Source organism: Lithobates pipiens, unplaced genomic scaffold (genome assembly GCF_037356315.1).
Source record: "Lithobates pipiens isolate NorthernLeopardFrog02 unplaced genomic scaffold, aLitPip1_a1.2 Scaffold_25, whole genome shotgun sequence".
Taxonomy (NCBI): Eukaryota; Metazoa; Chordata; class Amphibia; order Anura; family Ranidae; genus Lithobates; species Lithobates pipiens.
In genome coordinates this window covers 102,899,765-102,925,606 of record NW_027507787.1, presented here as the reverse complement: position 1 = coordinate 102,925,606, position 25,842 = coordinate 102,899,765, and the positions used below count along the sequence as shown (strand labels likewise).

General features: G+C 48.1%; 1 protein-coding gene across 1 annotated transcript in view; it reads right to left on the bottom strand.

Moving 5' to 3' along the window:
- LOC143929773 (glutathione S-transferase P 1-like) overlaps positions 1-25,518 on the bottom strand; it is a 131,048-nt gene extending 105,530 nt beyond the window's left edge. The window contains exon 1 of the mRNA XM_077453751.1: positions 25,486-25,518. Within this exon, the coding sequence (XP_077309877.1) occupies position 25,486 (1 nt within the window). The 5' untranslated portion in view covers positions 25,487-25,518. The remainder of the gene's footprint in view (positions 1-25,485) is intronic.
- Positions 25,519-25,842: the final 324 nt, after the last annotated feature.

Sequence of the window (25,842 nt, the reverse complement as noted above, 5' to 3'; positions counted from 1 at the left end):
TGGCCTATATGATGTGTGGAGGTGCCAGCACTCCACTGAACGTGACTTCACTTTTTTTCACAGGTCCACATGTCCTACTCTAGGATTGACTGGTTTCTAGTTGACAAGTTTTTATTACAGCGTATTTTTAGGTCGGAGATTGGGACTATTTCATGGACTGATCATGCACTGGTATCGGTCATGGCACTTTCTCTACCGGAGCAAACCGGAGGAGGTGTGATCCACAACTGTTCAAGAACGGAGGTTGTGAAGGAGGTTACCTCCGCATTGCAAGAATTTTTTGACATTAATGATATTGGGGAAGTAGACCCGTTTCTTTTATGGAATGCACACAAAGCATTTACTAGGGGGGTCTCTTGATCAAGATTAGCGCAGGGGAGAACAGGAGGAGGAGGAGCAACGCTTGGATAGCCTATTGAAGGAGATAACGGATTTAGAAACTTTGAATAAAGCTACACCCTCTTTGTCAGCAATAATCTAGCAAAAGCTCGTACTGAGCTACGTACCCTACTAGTGGCCCAACATTCGATGAACATTCACAAACTCAAGGCCAACTCTTACACACATGGCAATAAAGCAGGGAAACTTTTAGCCACACAGCTTAAGGATAGAGTGCTTAGGCAAAGAACACCTTATATACTCCAGCCACAGAGCAGCTCCAGACTCACTAACCCTAAAGAAATAGCAGACGCATTTGGTTGGTACTACAGCAACCTATATAACTTGAAGGAAGATAACTAATGAGCAGCCCACACCTGATGTCATAGAGCGTTTCCTCCAGGAACTTCATCTCCCAAAACTGCAATTAGAGGAGTTGAATACCCCATTTTCGTTAGCTGAAATCCAAAAAAAAAAAAAAAAAAACCATAGAGGCCCTACCTAAAAATAAATCTCCTGGTCCCAATGGATACTCCTCAGAGTACTATCGGACCTTCTCCAGTATTCTGACTGCCTATATGCAGAGGGTGTTCCGGGTAGCTGCCTCCTCCGCTTCCTTCCCGCCCGAGATGCTGTCGGCAACTATTGTAACATTGCCTAAACCGGGGAAGGACCCAGATAGAGTGCAGAACTTCAGGCCCATATCTTTGTTAAATGTGGACCTGAAGATATACGCCAAGATATTGGCCAATAGGTTAGCGAAGATCTTGCCTCAACTGGTACAGCACGATCAGGTGGGGTTCATTGCAGGGAGGCAGGCTACGGATGCCACTAGGAGGGTCTTGAACTTGATTCACTCGGCGTCCAGTGGGGGGGGGGGGGGGCGCGCCTGCGGTTCTCCTGTCACTGGATGCTGATACCCCCAATGGACCCCGTCAAAGTTTGGCTTCTCAGGCCCAGTTTTCTCCTCCATCTCTGCTCTGTACTCCAAACCCTCAGCGCACGTTTTTTGCAGAGGGCCTATTCTCTGAACAGTTTTGTATCACCAATGGAACAAAACAGGGGTGCCCTTTGTCACCCCTGATCTTCACCCTTTTGATGGAGCCGTTGGTGGAGAAGAGAAGGACTCATCCGAACATTGAGGGTATCAGCTCTGGGTCCACTAGACACCAACTTTATATGCAGATGTTGTGATTTTGTCTCTTGTGGACCTGGAAAAAATCCCTGAAAAAAACGGTATATGAGGTGTTGGAGAATTTTAAAGAAAATTTCTTATTACAAAATTAATGCAGCCAAGTCAAGCATATTGGGTATAAATGTTCCATCAGACTTGCGGAGCCGAATACAAAATTCTCTACCATATGCATGGGCATCCAAATCCATACAATACTTGGGCATAAGGTTGACCAGCTCCTTATCTCAACTTTAGAAATACAACTTTGAACCTGTCCCGTTGAGCTTTGAGGGGGAGCTGTCCAGATTTAAAAAGTTTTATCTTTCATGGTCTGGTAGGCTGGCCGCGTACAAAATGTTCTTACTACCAAAGCTCCTATATCTCTTTAGAGCACTTCCTGTTATGCTGCCAGCTTCATTTTATAGAACGTTACGCCAATTGGGTAGATATTCATGGGAAGGGAAGCCAGCCAGATGCAGCCTTGGAGTTCTGATCAAACACAGACAGGTGGGTGGAATGGTAGTCCCAGAGTTGAGGGATTACCATATGGCGGCTATACTAGATCAACTTAGAGTTTGGTTTTACACACCAGAACAGAAACGATGGCATATCTGTGAATTAGAACAGACAGATCTATCAGGGCTACTACACGCCACAGCAAATAGGTGACCCCAGACAATATAAACACCACCCTACTATAAACGCGACACTGCAGGCTTGGTCTTATCTGAGTAAACACCAGCATGACAATTTCGAACTTAAGCATATCCCTATCGGCCCTGTCCTCTCACCCCTGACCTAAAAGTGACGCATTGGGAAGACTTTGGACTCCGTTTCCTACACCAACTGCTAACACAGGGGGACATAAAGACATTTGAGAATTTGAGGGCCAATCTAGGTCTCCCCAAGATAGAATTTCTGACCTATGCCAGGATAAACGAGCATGATTCCTAGCGACCGAACACAGTATTTTAGTCTCCCGGAACTGATTTGGGAGCTGTGGCAGACACTCTCCGCACACAAGAAAGGTATTATGGACATCTATAATCTCCTTCACAGTAAATTACATTTTGAGATGTACAAACAGCTGACAAAATTGGAAGAGGAATTAAACATTACCATTTCCCCAGACCAATGGGTGAGAGCAATTAAGAGCAGTTACAATTACACTCGTTGTTCAAACTTTAGAGAGGGAGCACAAAAGATACGTTTCAGATGGTACAGGACGCCCTACACGATAGCAAAATATGCAGGAGTGGAGACGAACGTTTGTTGGAGGGGATGTGGCCAAGTGGGAAACTTGGCACACATGCTTTGGTTCTGTATATCTCTACGACGTTTCTGGAGGGAAATAGGCAAGCTGATAGCTAGGATGACAGGGATCTTGAACACCCTTAGAGCTGAACAAGCTCTTCTAGGTGTGGAGTTAGACATATACCCTCCCATGGAGCGCATTTTAGTGGCACATATTTTATTCGCGGCTCGGCTGAGTATCGCACGTAGATGGAAATCTACTGCTTCTCCTTGATTGACAGAAGTGATAACCTTAGTTGACCATTCGTTTGAGTACGAAAGAACGATAGCATATCAGGAAAATAGACTGCAATCCTTCCTTCGAAAGTGGGATAAATCTAGAAGGCGTCCTTAGACATACATGCAAGAACAGTTATGGCTTGTTTGAATTAAAGCAAATTTGTCATTCCAATTTCGATAAATGTCAAGGTACTTGATCATCGTTTCGTAGTATATGCCTAGGAGACAGAGGTACGTGTACTTCACATGTTACTGAATGTGGTATGTATTTTCATTGTTGATTGACTAAGATTGAACCTGTACTCTATGACTGTCTCTTTGTGAAACTTCAATAAAAAGATTTGGGGGAAAAAAAAAAAAATAAAAAAAAAAAAAAAAAATTTTGGGCATCACGCTTGATTCAAAGCGCATGATTGAGAGTCTGTCCAGGGACAAGTTGGTTGTAGGATACAGCAGGCGGTTCATTAGTTTGTCCGGTCCCCAGGTTGCTCAAAAAGGGATCTGCAGTCACTCTTGGACATGTTAAATCATGCAATGAGGGTTATTCCACAAGGTAGGTTGTTTGTGTCCAGATTATTGGCCCTTCTGCCCCTGTATCATGGCAGACTCACAAGCCAATCTGGTCATATGGGACCAGTTCCTGTGTGACTGGAATGGCATGTCATTGCTCATTCCACAGCTAACCAGCGAGTCCCCTAGAGTTCCCAGATGCAGCTGCATTAGTGGGGGTGGCAGTTATTTTCGGTACTGAATGGCTGGCCGGCCGTTTGCCATCAGAGGTTTCCCCGCATAACTAAGTTTGCGCAGACTTTGGCTCTGTCCGAAGTTTACCCAATTTTGGTGGCAACAGGTACTTGGTCAGGAAGTTCGGTCATTTTTTTTTCCCCCCCACTGATAATCTGGCCACTGCCAAACACAAGGGCAGGTCGGGGGGGGGGGAACCCCGCTGATCATCATGTCCCTCGTGCACAAATTGACTTGTAATTCCCCTTGAAAATGGAATCTTTAACAGTGCAGCTGATGCACTATCACGGTTTAAAATTTGAGTAATTTTTCTTCGAGTACCGGGATGCAGAGCGGGTGGGCAAGCCTGTTCCTCCCCATTCCCAGCTCATCATGGACTAACTAGGTTCTGAATGTAGGCAACCGAGATGACTAACAAGTCTCTATCCAGCAACACATTCAAGGCATACACTACTGGGTTAAAGAGATGTAACACATTTTTGAGTTAACACCCTTGTAGTCAGAGGTTATAGTTACATAGTAGGCGAGGGTGGGGTGGGGGGGGGGGGGGGACGACCCCCCCCCCCCCCACACACAGAAGTCCAACCTATGTGTACGATTACATGTCAGTATTACGTTGTATATTCCTGTAAGTTGCGGTCGTTCAGGTGCTTCTCTAATAGTTTCTTGAAACTATCAATGCCTCTCGCTGAGGCCACCACATGTGGAAGGGAATTCCACATCCTTGCCGCTCTAAAAAAAAGTTTTATCCCTATTGTGGGGTCACCAGTATGGTATTTGTAGCGCTCAAGCATCTCTTCTCCGGAGAATACGTTTATTGCTCGCAACCTTTCCTCATAACTAAATATCCTCAAGACCCTTTATCAGCTTTGTTGCCCTTCTTTGTACTCGCTCCATTTCCAGTACATCCTTCCTGACTGGTGCCCAGAACTGGACAGCATACCCCAGGTGCGGCCCGACGAGAGAATTGTAGAGCGGGAGAATTATCGTTTTATCTCTGGAGTTGATCCCTTTTTAATGCATGCCAATATTCTATTTGCTTTGTTAGCAGCAGCTTGGCATTGCATGCCATTGCTGAGCCTAGCCTCTACTAGGATACCCAGGTCCTTTTCCATCTTAGATTCCCCCACCAGTGTATAGATTGCATTAATATTTTTTGCCACCCAAATGCATTATTTTACATTGAACCTCATTTGTAATGTAGTTGCCCATCCCATTAATTTGTTCAGATCTTTTTGCAAGGTTTCCACATCCTGTGGAGAAGTTATTGCCCTGCTTAGCATCGCCCACAAATACAGAGATTAAACAGTTTACCCCCATCCTCCAGGTTGTTTATGAAAAAATTAAATAGGATTGGTACCAGCACAGAACCCTGAGGGACCCCACTACCCACCCCTGACCATTCCGAGTACCCCCATTTATCACCACCCTCTAAACGCGCCCTTGTAGCCAGTTTTCCATCCATGTACTCACCCTATGGCCCATGCCAAGGGACCTAATTTTGTACAGTAAACGTTTATGGGGAACTGTGTCAAATGCTTTTGCGAAATCCAGATACACCACGTCTACGGGCCTTCCTTAATCTAGCTGGCAACTCCCCTCCTTATAGAAAGTTAGTAGATTGGTTCTTGCCAAACCATTCTTCATGAATCCATTCCAATTACTGCTAATGATACCGTTCTCATTACCAAAATATTTTATATAGTCCCTCATAATCCCCTCCAAGAGTTTATGAAGTAGGTGATGGCATTTGTGGCATATTGCCACAGCGATTTGGCATTATCCGCTAGTACCATTAAATTATATCTGGCATTCAGCATTTCAGAATGCTACAAAACCCTGCTAGTCAGTCAATTTTTGCTGCTCACCCTCTTAAGGCCATGTTGAAGGGGCAGGTTCACGTATCTAGACTGACACTTACCGGCCAGATGATTTGGAGGATGTCAGAAATTTTGTTGGCATCCCCATTTGGTGCTCAAGGCAGCTATGCATTTGTTTTTTTGGCTTACTCAGGCCTGGGGAAGTGTCGCAGGTTAGTCGTCACGCTCCTTTTCTGGTCAAAGGCAGTCTTATCAGGTATGCTGATCATTACGCTCTGCAGCTCAACAATAAAGAGACTAGACAAGTGGGTCAGGATTTTGTGGTTAATTATTATGTTATCAACAGCAGGTGGTGTCCGGTGGAGGTTATTGGCAGCTTCCCAACCAGACATTCCTTTATTGCCCTTTCCTACTGATCTGCTCTCTTCTAAACAGTTTGTGTCACATGTCAGGGTCTTGGATGGCAAAATTAAACATCAACCACAAGCTGTTTAGCGGACATTTGTTTAGGATTGGGGTGGCTTCCGCAGCATCCAAGCAGGGGGTCCCTCCTTTAATAATCAAATACATGGGACGTTGGAGGTCCTCCCGTTTTGGCAGGTATATACCAGAACCTTGTTTACTTCATGGTTACATAGGAGGAAAGTTTGGGACTTTCTACGAGTCCTTTGATACCTAAAATCAAGATTACTTCCATCCCTGGTTTGCAGACAAAAAGGAAGGGGGAGTTGGGACTTTGAGTGAAGCATGCAGCTGGAGAGAAAAGACATTGTAGTTTTAAAAGTGAATTGCTTAAATATAACACTAAAATACATCAATTGCCACAGTAATACATTGTAACCTGCAACCCATTTTTTTTTGGATTTATATACAATATTGGAAAAAAAAAAAAAAAAAAAAAAAAAAAAAAAAAAAAAAAAAGGTACTAGTTATTACCGGTAGCTGTCTTTCTGGGAAATCTTCCAGGATGGCACACCTGAGAGATGAGAGGCTCCTCCCTACAGGAAACTATCGACAGCTGTTTTAAGTCCCCCACCCTTCCCCTTGATCCTCAGTTTGTAGAGAAGCAACTCCTGAACCCAGTTCACAAGGGAAATCATTCCTCATAGGCACTCACCTTCTAGTGTTCTACAATTTCCCTCCTCCAACGGGCAGGAAGTAGGCCTGCCATCCTGGAAGATTTCCCAGAAATACAGCTACCGGTAAGTAACTGGTACCTTTCTCAAGTCATATTCCAGGACGGCACACCTGAGAGGATAAACAAGTACCTCAGGCCTACCTTAGGGTGGGGCCACTGCAAGACCCTCTTGGCGAACCTTGGTTCTGCAGTGAGCTTTAGCGCCACTCCATATGCTTGATGAAGGTATCTTAGCTGGATCATGCGGCTGATCTGCAGGTCTGCTCCACAGATGTCCCTGCCTTTTCTGCTACGGATGCAGTATCTGGGTGGAATGGGCTCTTAAAGATGTTATCAGAAAACATGTTAAACTTGTAGGTTAGCAATGTTGCCTGTCTCACACATCTAACAACCATGGCCTATTGTGCCTGTAGGTGCTACTTAGAACTACTTAAAAGATAAATCAGAGACCTGTGTAAGACAAGGACACTACATTAATCAATAAGAGGGCCTGTCTTAACACTGCCCTGTTCAGGGAAATAACACTGCAAAAAAAAAAAAAAAAAAAAAAAAAAAAAAAAAAAATAAAATAAAAAAAAGGGGGGGGGGGGGGCGCGCGCCCTGACAGACAACCTTTTTTGTTCCTTTTTATCTTTATGTCAGCAAAGACTAAAGGGAAGCCTACTTAAGGGTAATAGATTAACAGAAGCGGGGGGGGGGGGGGGGGGGGGGGGTCGAGGTTTTCTGACATGTGGCATCTGCAGCCCAAACTCCTGGCCCCTCCATGGAAAAGGATGAAATACAAAAGCTGATACATGTATTAATATCACAAATAAAACGATCATAGGATTGTGGGCATGGCACATTAGATTTAGACAGAAAGGACACAAGCATAGACAACAATGTTGTGTGACTAGCTAAACCCATATATCAAATATGGGAAGAGACTCAAATCTGAACCTCAACGTAGACAAACAGTCCTCACAGTCTGGTTTTCTGATGTGCTGCCAAGATTTAAAAACAGCAAAAAAAATAAAAATAAAAAAATAAGCAAACCCTAAATGTTGCGTATTTATGAAGTGCAGCTAGCTAGGTCATAACTGATAAATACAGAAAGGACAGGAACCACCTTTACTGTTGTGTTTTACTGATGTACAGCAAAACAAGGCGATAAATATAAAGACAGACCCAAACTTTTATGTTGCATATTTCTGACAAACCACCAAATACAGTTATAAGATCAATATGAACACCAACTCCAGTGTTGTGCATTTCTGCTATGCCACAGGGTAAAATAATGGAACACAAGACAATCCTTTCTGCCATGCACTTCTGTAGTGTAGTTCAGATAGAATCAACACTCAGAAAGGACACAAGCAACCTGCAGCATTGCGTTTTTCTGAAACAGAAAGCACCAATAAGCTTCAATCTTGAGCATTTCTGCTGTGCAACAACAAAAGCAGACACTGAGGAAAAAGACAGACAGCCTTTACAGCTGCAATCTTTCTGGTCCGCTGCAATATAAGACAAATAATGCCATGATGAGTATTCCTGCTGTGTAGCAAAACCTCAACCAGAAGGGACAGATAAGATAAGCTTAGGGCTCCCACACCCGTGCCACCCAACCTGCAACTTAGGACTGCAAGACGCATGAGAAGTCATACACTATGGCTTCCAATGGGTACCATTTGTGTCTGCGCGACTCCAGCAGTAGTGATGGACGAACTTCCGACGGGACGTTTTGCGAACTTTCACGGCGGGCCCCATTGACTTCAATGGGAGGCGAACTTTGCAAACCTACAGGTCAAATTTGCAGCCACAAAATAATTACTAGCTGTGCAAACATAGTCCTACCACATGGCCAATGACATAATACATGTATGAGGTGAATCTGGGATCGACAACTACAAGCATTCTTTTTTTTATATGGGAAATTGTTGTGACAATTCAGGACTGTGGAGCGCATGAAGGCAATGGAGGAGAGGGAAGGTCAGGGACCAGGGTAGGCAAAGAAGAGGGTGCAGGAGACGATCACCAGCAGCATGACATACAGCAATGACACCTGCACCGTGATAGAGTGATCTGACAACAGCACCGAGAGAGCACTGACATCAGCACCGTGATAGATAGTACTGTCACCTGCACCGTAAGCAGCCCCAGGAGGAAGTCAGCATAGCACAGGGATGGTGGGAGCCCCTCATAATAAGCAGCCCCAGTAGAAATATGACACCGCTCAACCTCTTCAAACAGGAGGGTACGGGCATATAGTACGGTGTGCTTTTTTTGGACAAGTCAGCCAAATGAAGAAAGAAGATCTGTGTGCTCGATTAAAAAATTATTGTTTATAGACATACATGGTCTACTGGTCACATGTGTTGAATTCCTCCGAGATCCATGCCTCATTCATTTTTAGAAATGCGAGGTAGTTAACACTGTCGTGAGCTAGGCGAGTACGCTTATTGGTCACAATCCCCCCTGCTGCGCTGAACGTCCTTTTGGACAGGACACTGGATGAGGGGCAAGCCAACAGTTCGATTGCAAATTGGGCAAGCTCTGGCCAGAGGTCAAGCCTGCCCACCCAGTAGTCCAGGGGTTCATCACTCCTCAGAGCGTCTACATCGGGTTAATGGCCGGTGTGGTCGGACACCTGACGGTCTAGGCGTTCTCTGATGCTGGATCCGGATGACACCCGTCGATGGGTCGGCTGAAAGAATTACCTCATATCCGAAGTCACCAACACATCTTCAAACCGGCCTCTTCTTGCAGGCGCTGTTGGATTGGTACCCACAACTCCTTCTCTGGGCGTGCGAATTGCTCCTCTGTCAGCGCACGCAAAAGCAGAATGCAGCATTTCTCGAAGCAAGGCCTGGAAGTGCTGCATTCTGACAGCCCTCTGACGGAGGTAGCATTTCCGCCATTTTGAGTTTGTACCGGGGGGTCCAAGTATGTTGCCACCCAGTACTGGTCCTTGACCCTTATGTTTTTTATACGGGGGTCCCTGTTAAAAACACTGGAGCATGAAGGCCCCCATTTGCACTTAAGTGGAAGCGGTGTGGTGGCCTGGCTCCTGCTCATCATCATCCACACACAACAACAGGGGTCCCAGAAAGGTTTAAAGCATGCTCTTCTTGCTCCTCCTCATCCGCCCCGGTACCATCCTCCTCTGACTCCTCTTCAGACTCCTGTTGTTCACTTGTCTCAGATAGAGAAGCCCCCCCTGGGAATTCATCCAGCATTGCGACTTCCTCATCTTCCTGCTCCTGCTCCTCCACAGCTTGATCAATGACACGACAATGCACGCTCCATAAAGAAGGCATAAGGTACCATGTCACTGATGGCGCCATGGCTGCGACTGACCAGTTTGGTGATCTCCTCAAATGGCCGCAGAATTCTGCATGTGTCGCGCATGAGCAGCCACTGGCGTGGTAAACAAAAACCCCAGCTCCCCAGAACCTGTTCTGCCGCAGAGTTCATACAGGTAGACGTTAACTGCACGTTTCTGCTGGAGCAGCCTATCAAGCATATAGAAGGTTGAGTTCCATCGCGTCGGGCAATCGCAAATAAGACGTCTGACCAGCAGATTGTGTCGCCGCTGAATGTCAGCAAGGTGAGCCATGGCCGTGTAAGATCTTCTGAAATGGGCCGAGATTTTCCTTGCCTGTCACAAGATGTCCTGGACCCCAGGGTATTTGACAAGGAATCTCTGCACGACCAAGTTTAAGACGTGTGCCATGCATGGCACGTGCATGATTTTGCCCTGTTTCAATGCGCTAAGCAGATTGGCACCGTTGTCACACACCACTTTACCAACTGTCAAATTGAGCGGTGTTAGCCACTGATATGCCTGTGAACGCAAAGCTGAAAGGAGTGCCAGGCCAGTGTGGCTCTTGGCTTCCAGGCACAACAGACGCAGCACGGCAACGTCTCACCTGGCATGTCGAATAGGTTCTGGGGAGATTGAGCGGCGCAGCGGAAGAGACGCTAGCAGCGGAAAAGGAGGAGGAGTCAGACGAGGAGGAGAGGGAGGAGGATGGAGTAGGAGAAGAAGAGCCAGGCCTGCATGCAATCCGTGGCGGTAAAACCAAATCTACACGGGTGCCATGGGTTACATGCTTGACGGCCGTCAGAAGGTTCACCCAGTGGGCAGTAAAAGTGATATACCTACCCTGCCCGTTTGCTAGACCACGTGTCTGTGGTCAGATGTATCTTGGCACCGACACTGTGCCAGAGATACATTCACTTGCCGCTGAACATGGCCATATAGCTCTGGGATGCCCTTCTGTGAAAAATACTTCCTTCCTGGGACCCTCCATTGTGGTGTTCCAATGGCCACAAATTTACGAAAGGCCTCTGAGTCCACCAGTTTATATGGCAGTAGCTGGCGAGCTATGAGTTTTGACAAGCCAGCCGTCAACCGTTGGGCAAGAGGGTTATCCGGCGTCATCATTTTTTTACGCTCGAACATTAGGCCCACGGAAGCCTGCCTTTTTGCAGAAAAACGTGAGCTTGGCGTGATGGAAGGTGGAGTGGAGGACAATTGTGAGGAGAGAGGAGAAGGAGAAGTAGAAGACGAGGCTGGACGGTGAGAGCCTGGAGTGTGGCTTTGTGTGTTCCGTTGCTCCCACTGGGCTCGGTGATGGCTGCTCATGTGCCTTCTTAAGGCGGTCGTCCCTAGGTGAGTGTTGGGCTTACAGCGACTAATGCGTTGACTGCAAAGATTGCAGATGGCAGCGCTATTGTCAGCAGCAGACACGTTAAAAAAAAAGCCCACACTGCGGAGCCATGTGCCGGTGTCCTGGGAGCGCCAGATGTGACCGTACATGGTCGATGACTCACTCCTGATACATTTGCAGTCTGCTTTTTCCCTCCTGTGCAATGCAAGTTATTCCTGCTTCTCCCCACCTGCTGGTCCACATCTCCCTCTTAACTCCCCTCCTCTTCCTCTCTTGTGGGCACCCACGTGACATCACTAGACACGTCATTATCGACGCCACCTTCCCCACCGCTATAAGTAGAGATCTCAGAGTAGGCAGCAACACCGGGGACCAACCTCCTCCTTGGGCTGATCTGGGTACTGTCGTCAGACTGCTGAGTAGCGGTTGTTGCTACCTCCTCTTCCTGATCCAATACCAAGAGTGGCTGCACATCAGAAATGTCTTGATATGGAAAATAATTCCTGTGACTCAAGCGGAAGGTATGTGGTGGTGGTGGTGGTGGTGGTGTTGGTGGTAGTGTCTTTGGGGGTGCACATAGCAGAGAGTGAAGAAGAGGGTGCAGATCGAGAGGATGAGGAGGGTGCAGAAGAGTAAGGCTGAGTGAGCCACTCAACCAAGTCTGGTGCGTCCTTTAAAGTAATTCAACGCACCTTCTGCAACTTCCCACTTTGGCTCAAGCCTGTTGCTCCTGCCCTACCACCCCTGTGGAAGGGCCTGCCTCTTCCTCTGCCTGTCATTTTTTAAATGACCCTTTGACAAAACTCAGTCCCTAGACTGATGAAGGACTGCTGCAGTATAGGGCAGCGGTCAGCAGTAGTGCACCTCAACCCTATGTATTGTGGACCTATACCAGTCCTTATAGAATAGCAGACTGTACCTCACTCAACCCTATGTACTGTAGTACCCTATACCTTACCAGTCCTTATAAGGACCTTTGTGGAACTAGTAGGTTGTGAATGATTAGCAGACTACAGCAGAAGGGCAGCAGTCAAGTATAATATTCTTTCTATATTTGGAATAAAGATTATTATATGTGTACAAGCCTATTACCATACCACTGATACCAGTCCTGAAAAGAACCTTTGTGGACCTAATATAGTAACAGCTACTGATTAAACTGACCCTCACTGCCTCACACACACAGCTTCCTGCCTGTCCCTATATAAACTGACAAAACAGAGGCTGCTGGAACAACTGGTTACTGGAATAGCACTTTTGTGGTCCTGATAGTAACAGCTAATGATTAAACTGACTCTCCCTGCAGCACACACCGTCCTGTCCATTTCTCTAAACTGACAGACACTCAGGCTGCTGCAACAATCACTAGCACAGCACTGCCTCAAACCTATATCCTGAACTACACCTAACACCTATACCAGTCCTGAAAAGAACTTGTGTACCAAATAGCTAGCGATTTGGGTCACTGCAATCTCTCCCTGCTCCACACAGCAACCTCTCCCTATAGTGACAGAAGAAAGAATGTAAAAAAATAGCCACCGGATCGGGTGTATTTATAAGTTAGGGGGAATGTCCAAGTGTCCATGTGCTGCAATGTCTCAATTGGCTGGCCTGTACCCCATGATGGATGTGTCATCATAGGTCAAAGTTTTTACACAGAAAACACGGAAGTCCGCCGTGCGAACGGCGGCAATAGTCCGCCGATCGGGCGAATCGTGAAAAGCCGAAATTCGCCGCGAAACGACCGCCGGGCGAACCGTTCGGCCATCACTATCCAGTAGTCCCTGATTCCTGGATCCGCAGACCTCAAGATCACACAGGTCGCAGGCAAAAAAAAAAAAAAAAGCAATTTTCAGGTCAAACAAGTAAGGGGTCCCCAATGCTGTGACTCCCTGGAGGAGTGCAGCCAACAACCCCCTGCTGTGTATCCCTAAGATGCAGAAAGGTAGATCAATGAGAAACACTGCTTACTGCTGTGTCTGATATACAAACGATAAGGCAGTAAATATAGGACATACAGGACACAAACATTCAATCTTTGTGTATGTCTGATGTGTAGCAATATACTAATACTGAGCAGAGATGCCACCACCCTCAATGTGTCTCAGCTGAGCAGCAAAAACAAAAATCAGAAAAAGACAAGCAACCTTCACTGCTGTGTCCTTTCTGATATGCAGCCAATAAGGCAGTATATGCAAGACATAAAAAAGGACAGACAACCTTCAATCTTGTATATGTCTGATGTGCAACAATAACAATTTTGAATAGAGATAGCACATCCATATTGAAGCGATTTGGCCTTGCAACTCCACATGTCAAATCGCATGGCTAAAATCATCACGACACCACTTTGTGGTGCTACATGGATTACCAAAGGCAGTATATGTACTACACCTGGCAGGGGTTCAATTTGTATTTCTGCTATGTAGCCCAACAAATTCGAACCATCAATTTTCACTGCTGCCTCTGTTAAGGCAGTAATACAGGACACAAAACCCCACAGACCTTAATTCTATACATGTCTGATGTGCAACAATAAAACACTGAATAGCTGAGATAGCACATCCATATTGAATGATTTGTCATGAATGAATGAATGAAATACTTATATAGTGCACAATGCGAACTGAATCGCCTCTAGGCGCTGTGGCGAGCCCCGATCATCTGCTAAAAAAGAGGAAGGTCTTGAGTTTTTTCCTAAAAGCCAGGTGATTTTCTTCCAGGCGGATGTTGATTGGTAGAGCATTCCATAGCCGAGGCCCTTGGGCCCTTACCGGTAAGTGTAACTGGTCATTTTCTCCAGTCATCTTCCAGGATGGCACACCTGAGAGGATGAGCAAGAAGTTCAGGCCTACCTTAGGGTGGGACAACCGCTTGTAGGACCTTCCTGCCAAATGCCAAGTCCTGAGGAGACAACAGCTCCACTCTGTAGTGCCTCAGAAATGTCTTGTGGCTCGTCCATGTTGCTGCCCTGCAGATCTGGTCGATTGAGGCGCCTGCCCTTTCTGCCCAGGAGGTCACCAGGGACCTGGTTGAATGCGCCTTAAGGTGGGTAGGCACTGGTTTACCTGCCTGCCCATAAGCTATAGTTATGGTCTGTCTGATCCATCTCGCTATCGTTGGCTTAGAAGCTTGCAAACCCTTTCTCTTCCCTGAGAAGGTGATTAGTAAGTGACTGGATCTCCTAAAGTCTTACGGTACTCTCTCTAAGTACGCTAAGAGACATCGCCTGACGTCTAAGAGATGGAACCTTTTCTCTTCCTTATTCTTAGGATTCAGGCAGAAGGACGGGAGAATAATCTCTTGTGTTCTGTGAAAACCGGAAGCTACCTTCGGCAAATAAAGGGGATCCTGATTGAGGATTATCCTATCCTCTAGGATATGCAAAAATGGCTCCTTAATCGAAAGAGCCTGTAAATCACTAACCCTTCTGGCCGTGGTAATGGCCAGAAGGAAGGCTAACTTAAATGATAATAATTGAACGGAAATCTGAGCCACTGGCTCAAAGGGCCCTCTTGTCAGGGCATCTAACACCAGGGATAAGTCCCACGGAGGGCACCTGACCAACCTGACTGGGGTCACCCTTTCCCTGGCCAACAGAAATCTTTTTATCAGGGGTTCCTGTGCTAGTCTCCTGTCAAAAAACACAGACAGGGCTGCTACCTGGACCTTAAGAGTGCTAACTGCCAAACCCTGGTCCACCCCCTCTTGAAGAAAATCTAGGATGGTAGGTATCATCTGGAAAGTGCCCTGCTTAGACTGTAACCAACGGGAGAAAACTTTCCAGACCTTTGCATAAATTCTCCTGGTGACTCCCTTTCTACTGAGGAGAAGAGTATCTCACTTTCTCAGAGCAACCCCCATCACGGAGGATTTCCCTCTCAAGAGCCATGCTGTCGGAGAGAGACGTCCCGGGTCGGGGTGAAAGACCATACCTTGAACGAGCAGGTCTCGTACCGGCAGATGCAGCGGGGGAGCTACTAAACGGTTCTGAATGGAGGGAAACCAAACCCTCTTCGGCCAACAGGGTGCTTGCAACACCAGGTCTGTCCTTGACTGAGCCAACTTTTGTAGAACTCTGGGAATGAGTGCTAGTGGGGGAAAGGCATAGGCCAGCCTGAAATCCCACATCTGTACAAAGGCGTCTACTCCCTCTGCTCCCTGTTCCTTGGAGAGGGAGAAAAACCTGCGGACCTTCGCATTCTTCCGGGAAGCGAATAAATCTACTTCTGGTCTGCCAAAGTGTCTGCACACCAGGGCAAAGACCTCCTTGTTCAGCCCCCATTCTCCCTGAAGGATGGGTTGTCTGCTTAGGAAATCGGCCTGAAAATTGAGGGACCGCTTTAAATGTACCGCTGAGAGCGAGAGGATCCTCCCCTCCACTTCCTCTAGGATCTCCTGAGTCAACCTCCTCAGCCTGTCTGATCTTGTCCCCCCTGGTGGTTCAGGTAGGCAACCGTGACCAGGTTGTCCGAGAGGATCTGGACCCCTCTGCCCTGAAGCTGCTCTTGGAAGGAGCTTAGCGCCTTGCCTACTGCCAGAAGTTCCCTGAAATTGGAGGACTCTCTGGCTTGGCTGTAGTTCCAGGACCCCTGGGTATACCGGTCTCCCAAGTGAGCACCCCAACCCCAGGCACTGGCGTCCGTGGTTAGGACCAGCGGTTCCATCTGGAACCAGGAGCGACCCCTCGACAGATTGTCTGAGTCGAGCCACCACTGTAGAGAGAGCAACCTCTTCTGTGATAGACACCCTTTTTTCCAATGCTTTTCTTCCTCCCCAGGAGGCAAGAAGGAAGGCTTGGAGTTGCGCCCAAGTCACTGCCGGTATACAAGAGGTCATGAGACCCAAGAGTCTCATGATATACCTCAGGGAGGCTACCCTCCCTTGGAGGAGGGTGATAACTGCAGCCTGGACTTTCGCTACCTTTTCTGCTGGTAAGAAGACCCTCTGTGACTGCGAGTATCAGGTAGCCCAGGTAAAGCTTGGTCTGGGATGGAGTAAGCGAGGACTTCTCCCGGCTGACCATCCAATCCAAGGACTCCAGGGTCCTCAGCACTGTGTCCCTGTCCCTAAAGGTCTGCGTCTGATCCACCCCGTAGACCAGTAAATCGTCCAGGCAGGGTATTAAACCTATTCCCTGGAGATGTAGGTATGCCACCACCTCGGCCATTACCTTTGTGAAAACCCTTGGACTGGCTGCCAGACCAAAGGGGAGTGCCCTGAACTGCCAATGTTCTATCTTCTGCTGCATCTGTATTGCGAAGCGTAGGTATTTCTGGAGCAATGGGTATATGCAAATATGCGTCTTTCAGGTCCAGAGTGACCATAAACACTCCTGCCTGAAGATGTCTCCTTACAGAATAGATGCTTTCCATTCTGAACTTTTTGTGTAAGTAGTAACGGTTGAGACCTCTTAAATTTATTATCAACCGAAACTTGCCCGAGGGCTTCGGAACCACGAAAACATGTGAGTAAAAGCCCTGGGACAACTGACTGACTGGTACCGGAGCAATAACGTCTTGCTCTGCCAGTTCTCGTATACTTCCCAGCAGACCCTCTGCCTTGGTAGGATCCCTGGGGAGAAAGGTGACAAGAAAATTTTGTGGAGGAGACAGCAGAAACTCTAGTCTGTACCCCTCTCTTAAGAGGGTTAAAATATATGGACTCTGCGTAACCTTCTGCCATTCGGAAAGGAAACCGCGGAGCCTTGCACCTACCCTTACGGTGGCGTCATTTGGCTTCCTTATGGGAAGGAGCAGAACCGGAAAAAAGGATCGCACCTTTTTCCTTTCCCTTCCCAAGACCCCACTTCTTCCTCTGGTCGCTTCTCCCCTTATGCTGACCTCTTGACTGGGGGCCACGAAAAAAATCTCTTGCCCTTCTCTTTTTTAGGCTTCACCGGGAATTTCTTTCCCCTCTGTGGACCGGGAGAGGACCTGATCCAAACCCGAGCCAAAGAGCAGGGAGCCCTCAAAGGGAATCCCACAGAGACGAGACTTAGAGGTGAAGTCCCCGTCCCAGGTCTTTACCCATAGGGCCCTCCTGGCAGAGTTTAGAAGTGCCGCTGACTTAGCTGTGGTTCTGACAGTCTCCACCGCTGCATCTGCCACATAGGTTACTGCTCTGCTGATTACCTCCAGCGAGTCTACAATCTCTTTAGCCTCTTTGTTACGCGAGACGTGTTCCATTAGTCTGTCCAGCCACGCGTCTGCATTTCTGGCTACACAGGCCGAGGCTAAGGCGGGGGCCATAGCCGCCGCATTTGCCTCCCAAGCCCTCCTGAGTAGGATCTCTGACTTCTTGTCCATCTGGTCCTGAATCCTCAAAGGACAGATCGGACCTTTTGGACACCTGTGCTAAGGCTGCATCTAGGCGGGGAGTCTTAAAAAAAAAAAAAAAAAAAAAAAAAACTCTTCCTCCTCGTCCTTGAAAAGGACACCTTCTCTTCCAGGTTTTTAACCTAAGAAGCTTGCGTTCAGGCTCCTTACATTCCCTGAGGATTATATCCTTCAGGGACTGGTGCGCAGGAAAGGTTCTGGCCTGTAACCTCCCTAAGCCTCTATATACCCTATCCTGGGCTGACACCTGAGTAGAAGGTACTTGTACATCTTCTGAGGCATAGATGGCTTTTAATAAGCCTTCCATATCATCTGTCGAGAACAAGAGACCTCCAGGTTTAGCCTCCCCCTGGCTATCCTGGTCCGAATCCTCCTCCCCAGTACTAAAATCTGGGACCTGACCTTCCTCTGCCTCGGATATAAAAAGAGACCTGGTCCTGGGAACCCGTGTAGGACGTAGATAAGTCTTCTTGTGAAAGAGGGGTATCTCTCCCAGAGGGACCCTCCTCCCGACCTTTCTCCAGTGTAGCACGGAAGGCCTGAAGGGTAGCCAACATCTCTGACTGTAAGGCCCGACAATCCTTCACTACCTGAGTGGTCTCCTTGCCAGCGAGCTTCAAAATGCACCTATCGCAGAAGGGCTTGCTGTGGTCTTGTGGCAGCTTAGAGTTGCAATACCCGCAGCGCCTGGACTTAGAAGTAGCCTTACCCTTGGACCTACTGGCTCACCCCTGGGCAGAATCCTGGGTCCCTAGAGACAATAAAAAAAGTCCCCATCAGCTACACATGTCCTAAAGGAGAAGGGGGGTCTCAGAGTACCTTGCTCCTACAATAAACAGCCGGATCACTCACCCCCTGTGGCGACCTCGTTGGCTGTCTGCTCGGATGCCCCTTCCATGTCCATGGCGTCTTCACTGCCCCGCAGGATCGCTAAGGTGGACCGGGTGCAGTCCTGAGCGTCCCCTCCTGTTTGCTGTCGAGGTAGTGTGGTCGTGGGTCTGGATTGCGGTCAACCCGTCTCCAGCCCTGTCCGTGCTGCCTGGGTGCCTTCCACTGCACCAGCTACAGCGTCTTGTCTCGGTGATTGGCGCCATCTTTCAAGAAGTCCGTCGCCCGGAAGTGACGTTCGGACGGCGCGACGGACTTCTGGGCATGCGCAGAGACGCTGGAACGCACGACGTCTATCCAGCACTATGCACCTACACCAACGCCGAGATCCCTAAGGTAAAAAGGGGTGGCAAACAGTACAAACGGGGAACAGAGCTGCAGAAAACAACTCCCCCGTTTATGCAGCCTGAACTATTCCTGTAACTAGGCAGGAACCCCCCCTCTCCGGTGACCTCTCTGGACTAACGCAGGCTCCCTGCCTACTTGAGCCCAGGTGGGGGAAAAAAAAAAAAGGAGGGTGTTTAAGAAGAAGAGGTCCCCGACCCCCTTTTATCAGGGTCCCCCTAAGAGGCAAAACCCTCCAGACCGGGGAGCAGCACTACCAAGACAACTCCCCTGTCTTGCGAGCCTGTAATTAGCCTCCCTCAGGAGACGATCACCCCATGGAGGTCAGTATCCGACCTTACTTGAGACTACCGCAGACTCCGTCTGCTCGAGTCTCAAGTTCTGGGGAAGATTTAGAGGAAAAAGGTCCCAGACCCCTCCAATTAAAAACAAAAAAGAAGAAACTTGGTTTCGCTGCCACTTGTGGGAAACACAATCAATAACTGAGGGTCTGAGGGAGGAGTGGGGACTTTTGAACTTGTTGTTGATTGTGTTTCCTGTCAGGTGGACCAGTCATCTCTCTCTCAGGTGTGCCGTCCTGGAAGATGACTGGAGAAAACGGCTCTTTAATCGAAAGGGCCTATATATCACCCACCCTTCTGGCCGTAGTGATAGCCAGAAGGAAGGCCAACTTAAATGATAAAAGTCTAATGGAAATTTGAGCAAAATGCTCAAAAGGCCCCTTTGTTAGGGCATCTAATACCAGGGACAGGTCCCATGGAGGGCAACTAACCGACCTGACTAGAACTACCCTTTCCCTGGCCAACAAATTTTTTTATCAGTGGTTCTTGTCCTAGCTTCCTGTCAAAAAACACGGACAGGGCTGCCACCTGGACTTTGAGGGTGCTGACTGCCAAACCCTGGTCCACCCCCTCTTGAAGGAAGTCTAGGATGGTAGGTATCATCTGGAGAGCCCCCTCCTTAGACGGCAGCCAATGGGAGAAAACTTTCCAGACTTTTGCATAAATTTTTCTGGTGACGCCTTTCCTACTAAGGAGAAGAGTGTCTATCTCACACTCTCCGAACAGCCCCTGTCACGGAGTATTTCCCTCTCAATAGCCATGCTGTCAGAGAGAGACGTCCCGGGTCGGGGTGAAAGACTGGACCCTGACTGAGCAGGTCTTGTTGCACCGGCAGATGCAGCGGGGGAGCTACCGAGACACTCTGAATGGTGGGAAACCAAACCCTCTTGGGCCACCAGGGTGCCGTCAGCACCAGGTCTGTCCTTGAGTAGGTTAACTTCTGTAGAACTCTGGGAAGGAGTACCCATGGGGGGTTGGGGGGGGGGGGGGGGAGGCATAAGCCAGCCTGAAATCTCACACCTGTACAAGAGCGTCTATCCCTTCTTGATCCTTGTAAAGGGAGAAAAACCTACGTACCTTCGTATTCCTCCGGGAAGCGAACAAATCTATTTCTGGCTTGCCAAAATGTCTGCACACCAGGAAGAAGATTTCTTTGCTCAATCCCCATGCTCCCTGAAGGATGGGTTGTCTGCTTAGGAAATCTGCCTGCAGATTGAGTGAGCCTTTTATATGAATTGCTGACAGTGAAAGGACCTTCCTTTCTGCTTCCCCAAGGATTTGCTGTGCTAACTCCCTCAGTTTGCCTGACCTTGTCCCCCTTGGTGGTTTAGGTATGCAACCATGACCAGGTTGTCTGAGAGGACCTAAACCTCTCTGTCCTGCAGCTGCTCTTGGAAATAGCCTAGGGCTTTGCCTACTGCCAGAAGCTCCCTGAAATTGGAGGATTGCCTGGCTTGGCTGCGGTTCCAGGACCCATGGGTATATCGGTCTCCCAGATGAGCCCCCCCAACCCCAAGCGCTGGCGTCCGTGGTCAAGACCAATGGTCTACCTGGGACCAGGCGCGACCTTTCAACAGATTGTGGGGAGAGAGAGAGACACAGACACAGACAGACAGAGACCTCCTCTGTGAGGGACACTCTCCTCTCCAATGTTTCTCTTTTTCCTCCCCATGAGGCAAGTAGGAAGGCCTGAAGCTGCCGAGAATGCAGTTGTGCCCAGGTTACTGCTGGTATGCAGGTGGTCATGAGACCCAGCAGTCTCATATCTCAGAGAGGCTTCTCTTTCGAGAAGGGTGACAACCGCATTCTGGACCTTCACTACCTTTTCTGTTGGTAAGAATACCCTCTGTGCCTGCAAGTCTAACAGGTAGCCTAGGTATAGTTTGGACTGAGATGGTGTCAGTGAGGACTTCTCCCAACTGACCATCCAGCCCAAGGTCTCCAGAGTCTAACACGATGTCTCTGTCTATCACCAATTGCCTCTGATCCACACTGTAGATCAGCAAGTCGTCCAGGTAGGGTATTAACCCTATCCCCTGAAGATGTAGGTATGCTACGACTTTGGCCATCAGCTTTGTGAATACCCTTGGGCTTGCCGCCAGCCCAAAGGGAAGAGCTCTGAACTGCCAGTGTTGTACCTTCTGCTGTATGCAAACTGCGAAGTGTAGGTACTTCTGGTGTTCGGGAGCAATGGGTACGTGTAGATATGCGTCTTTCAGGTCCAGAGTGACCATAAAAACTCCTGCCTGAAGAGGTTTTCTTACTGAATAAATACTCTCCATTCTGAACCTCTTGTGAAGTAAGTAACGGTTGAGTCCTCTCAAATTTATTATTAACCGAAATCTGCCTGAGGGTTTTGGAACCACAAACACGTGTGAGTAAAAACCCTGGGACAACTGACTGGCTGGTACTGGAGCAATAACCCCCTTGCTCTGCCAGCTCCTTTAAATTTCCCAGTAACCCCTCTGCCCTGGCTGGGTCCCTGGGAAGAAAGGTAATAAGAAAATTCTGTGGGAGAAGGCTCTGAAATTCCAGCCTGTACCCCTCCTTTAAGAGATTTAAAATATATGGACTCTGCGTAATCCTTTCCCACTGGGGAAGGAAGTCGCCGAGTCTTGCGCCTACCCTTACGGTGGCGTCATTTGTCTTCTTTTTGAGAGGCTCCGGAACTGGAGAAAAGAATTGCACTTTTTTCTTTCCCCTTTCCAAGGTTCCACTTCTTCCTCTGTTCAACTTTCCCCTTATGATGAGTCTGAGTGGGGGCCTCGAAAAAAAAATCTTACCCCTTTCCCTCTTGGGCCTCACAGGGAACTTCTTTCCCTTCTCAGTAGACCGGGACAGGACCTGATCTAGACCTGACCCAAAACAACTGGGAACCCTCAAAGGGAATGCGCATAAGCGAGACTTGGAAGTGAAATCTCCATCCCAGGTCTTTACCCATAGGGCCCTCCTGGCGGAGTTTAGAAGTGCTGCTGACTTAGCTGTGGTCCTAACGTCTCCACCGCTGCATCTGCCACATACGCTACCGCTCAACTGATTACCTCCAGCGAGTCTACAATTTCTTTAGTCTCCTTACTCCGGGAGACATGATCCATCAATCTGCCAAGCCAGGCGTCTGCATTTCTGGCTACACAGGCGGAGGCTAGGGTCAGCGCCATGGCTGCCGCATTCGCCTCCCAGGCCCTTTTGAGTAAGGTCTCAGACTTTTTATCCATCTGATCCTGAATGTTTCCAGAGTCTTCGAAGGATAAAGCAGACCTCTTAAATACCGGTGCTAGGGCTGCATCCAAAAGAGGAGTTTTAAAAAAAAACTTCTCCTCCTCATCTTTAAAGGGACACCTTCTCTTCCAAGCTTTCAGTTTGGGGAGCTTACGTTCAGGTTCCTTCCATTCTCTGAGGACTATGTCCTTCAGAGACTGGTGGATGGGAAAGGTTCTGGCCTGTAACCTTCCTAGGCAGCTATACATCCTATCCTGTGCTGAAACCTGAGCAGAGGGGGACCTGGATATCTTCTGAGGTGTAAATGGACTTTAATAGGCCTTTCATGTCCTCTGTTGAGAGCAAAAGTCCCCCAGGCTTAGCCTCCCCCTGGCTATCCTGGTCTGAATCTTCCTCCCCAGTACTAAAATCTGGGACGTGACCTTCCTCCACCTCAGACAACAGGGAGACCTGGCCCTGGGAACTTTCCGTATAAGATGTGGAAATTTTTTTCCTGTGAATGAGGGGTCTCTCTCCCAGATGGACCCTCATCCTGACTCTTCACTAGGAGTAGTCTGGAAAGACTGGAGGGTGGCTAACATCTCTGACTGTAAGGCCCTACATTCTTTCACAACCTGGGCGGTCTCCTTGCCTGCAAGCTTAAAGATACATCTATCGCAGAAAGGCTTGCTGTGGTCTTGTGCTAATTTAGAATTACAATAACCACAACGCCTGGACTTGGAAGTAGCCTTTCCTTTAGACCTACAGGCTGACCCATGGGCAGAGCCTTCAGTCCCTGGAAACAGTAAAAAATAGACAATTAGCTACTCATGTCCTAAAGGGGCAAGGGGGGTCTGCCTCAGAGTACCCTGCCCCTACAAAACACAGCTGGATCACTCACCCCCTGTGGCGACCTCAATGGCCGTTTGCTCAGACGGACCTTCCACTTCCATAGCGATTTAGCTGCCCTGCAGGATCGCTGGATCAGGTGCTGTCTTGAGCGTTCCCCTTGTTTGCCTTGGAGATGCTAAAATGCATGAAGCGCTTCACCAGAAATGCTGCCTGGGTGCTTTCCACTGCAGCCTCTGTCGTTTAAATGACCGCTGATTGGTGCCATTTTTTGGAGGTCCGTCGCCCGGAAATGACGTTGGGCCCTCCCGCCGGACTTCCGGTCTCGCGCAGTGATGCTGGAATGCATGCCAGCGTCCAGTGAACACTGCACCAGCGAGATCTCCACTGCTATCTGGAAACTCGATGCCCGGAAGTTACGCGTCACTTCGACGAACTTCCGGACATGCGCAGTAGTGCTGGAATGCACGCCATCCGCGTTCAGCACTGCTATGGAAAGATGCAGCTCACCGCACTCCACCAACGAACACAGTTCTAGGTAAAGCACAAACATAAATGGGGAGCAGCACAATTAGGACAACTCCCCTGTCCCATGAGGCTGAAAACAAAAGTTTTCCTGAGGAAAAACCTTGAGTGAGGATTACCCTACCCCCCCCCAGGTGCCCCTGGGGGTTACACGAGACTATCACAGACCCGTCTGTCTGAGTCCCAGGGAAAATAATCCTGTAGGAGAAACTAAGAAAAACTTTTCGGTCTTTTTTTGGTAGGCTAGGGGGTTATCATTTCAATATGAATAAAATTTTGCAGAGCTTTTGAAACGCTTCTGATTCATTGCAATGGAGAGGGTACTTTTTGGAGGCACTTTAAGTGCTCCAAAGATGCTGCTTGCAGGACTTTTCCCCATCCCACCAGCACACCACCCCCATTTGAAATGAATGGGAAGCAGTTTTCAAGTGCCACTTTTAAGAGCAAAAGCGCCTCAGTGTGAAAGGGGGTTTAACAGGAAGGGAAGAAGCCTAGTGCAGAAGAGACACAGAGACCATTTTTCAGTAAAGGCCTTCCTGAGAGGGAGGAAAAAAAAAAAAAAAAAAAAAAAAAAGAAGAAGGGAGAAGAAGAAGAAACGGGGGCAAGGATGTCTTTATGGCCAGTTTACATTACACTTTTAGGGTGTAACAAAAATTTGATCACATTGTGCAAAATCCAGGGAAGCTTCTGCCAAGATTTGAATTTGGCACAGCAATGCATAGCTCCGCCACAGCAGAAAGACTTGATGGATCACATGTGTAAAGATATCACTGCACTTCCACCAGCTCTGCAACTAAAAGGCCCATACACCTGTACAGACCTGCAGCTGCAGGAATAATCTGCAAAAGCCAGAGCATTGCATCCGTGATGACAGTTGCATTGCCTTGCTAATCCAGGGCGTTTAGGAGTACAACCACATAATCACTTTTCCCTTTGTTTATAGGGGTGCATTTGCGTTTCACAAACAGTGGACATCACAAAAAAATAAAATAAAATAAAAACCCACACCCCACTGCCTGGTGATCCTGCCATAAAGGTCCTTGAACCTGCACTTCCTGTCATTGGGGGCGCACACACACACACACACACCTTTCCCTGTCTACCTATTGTGTCCTGGCAGCGTGACCTGTTGAATGGGCTTGTGCTGGGGGGGGGGGGGGGTGTCTTCAAGTAGTTCCACATGCATGGTCCTCTAACAGCTGCATATATTACACAGCTATTATTGCATGGCATTTGCAGCACATGCATATATAGGAAAAAAAAGACTGCAATGAGATGCAACAGGTTGTTTTTTGGTGTTTTGCAGCAAACAAATCTCAGTTCTGAAGGTAAAAGCCCTAGACACAACACAGCTGTACATTTTTTTGCAGATTGGATTATCATGGACTAAGGCTACTACTATGAAGTAGAGGGAACTTTTGCATAATACAGACAGTAAAAGTACATTGCTAATGTCAGCAATATTAGAAGGCCTGCCTATCAGCTTGTGCAAACAATAAACCACACACCACATGAAATCACTGATTGCTTGCATATATTCATCACTTAAACATGCACTTACTGTTTGGTGGCTGGCAGCTACAGGGGGGGGAAACTTCACAATCACAGTGCACTGGCGGTAAAGCAAAACCCTCTTTATAAAGCTGGTGGCTTGATTGGCTTAGGCGACACCCAGAACCCTCCAATAGGCAACAGAGGAGGAGGTGCACTGTTCAATGAGGCTCAGGCAACAAAACATTCATCGCAGGCTCTATATTTAAAGAGGAGGGCAGGTTTAAAAATAAAATAAAAATTAAAAGTCAGCAGCTGCAAACACTGTAGCTGCTGACTTAACAAACACACTTACCTGGCCGACCCGTCCCTCGGCTCTCAGTGCTGCCATTCTATCTAAGGGAAACAGACAGTGGAGCCTTGCGGC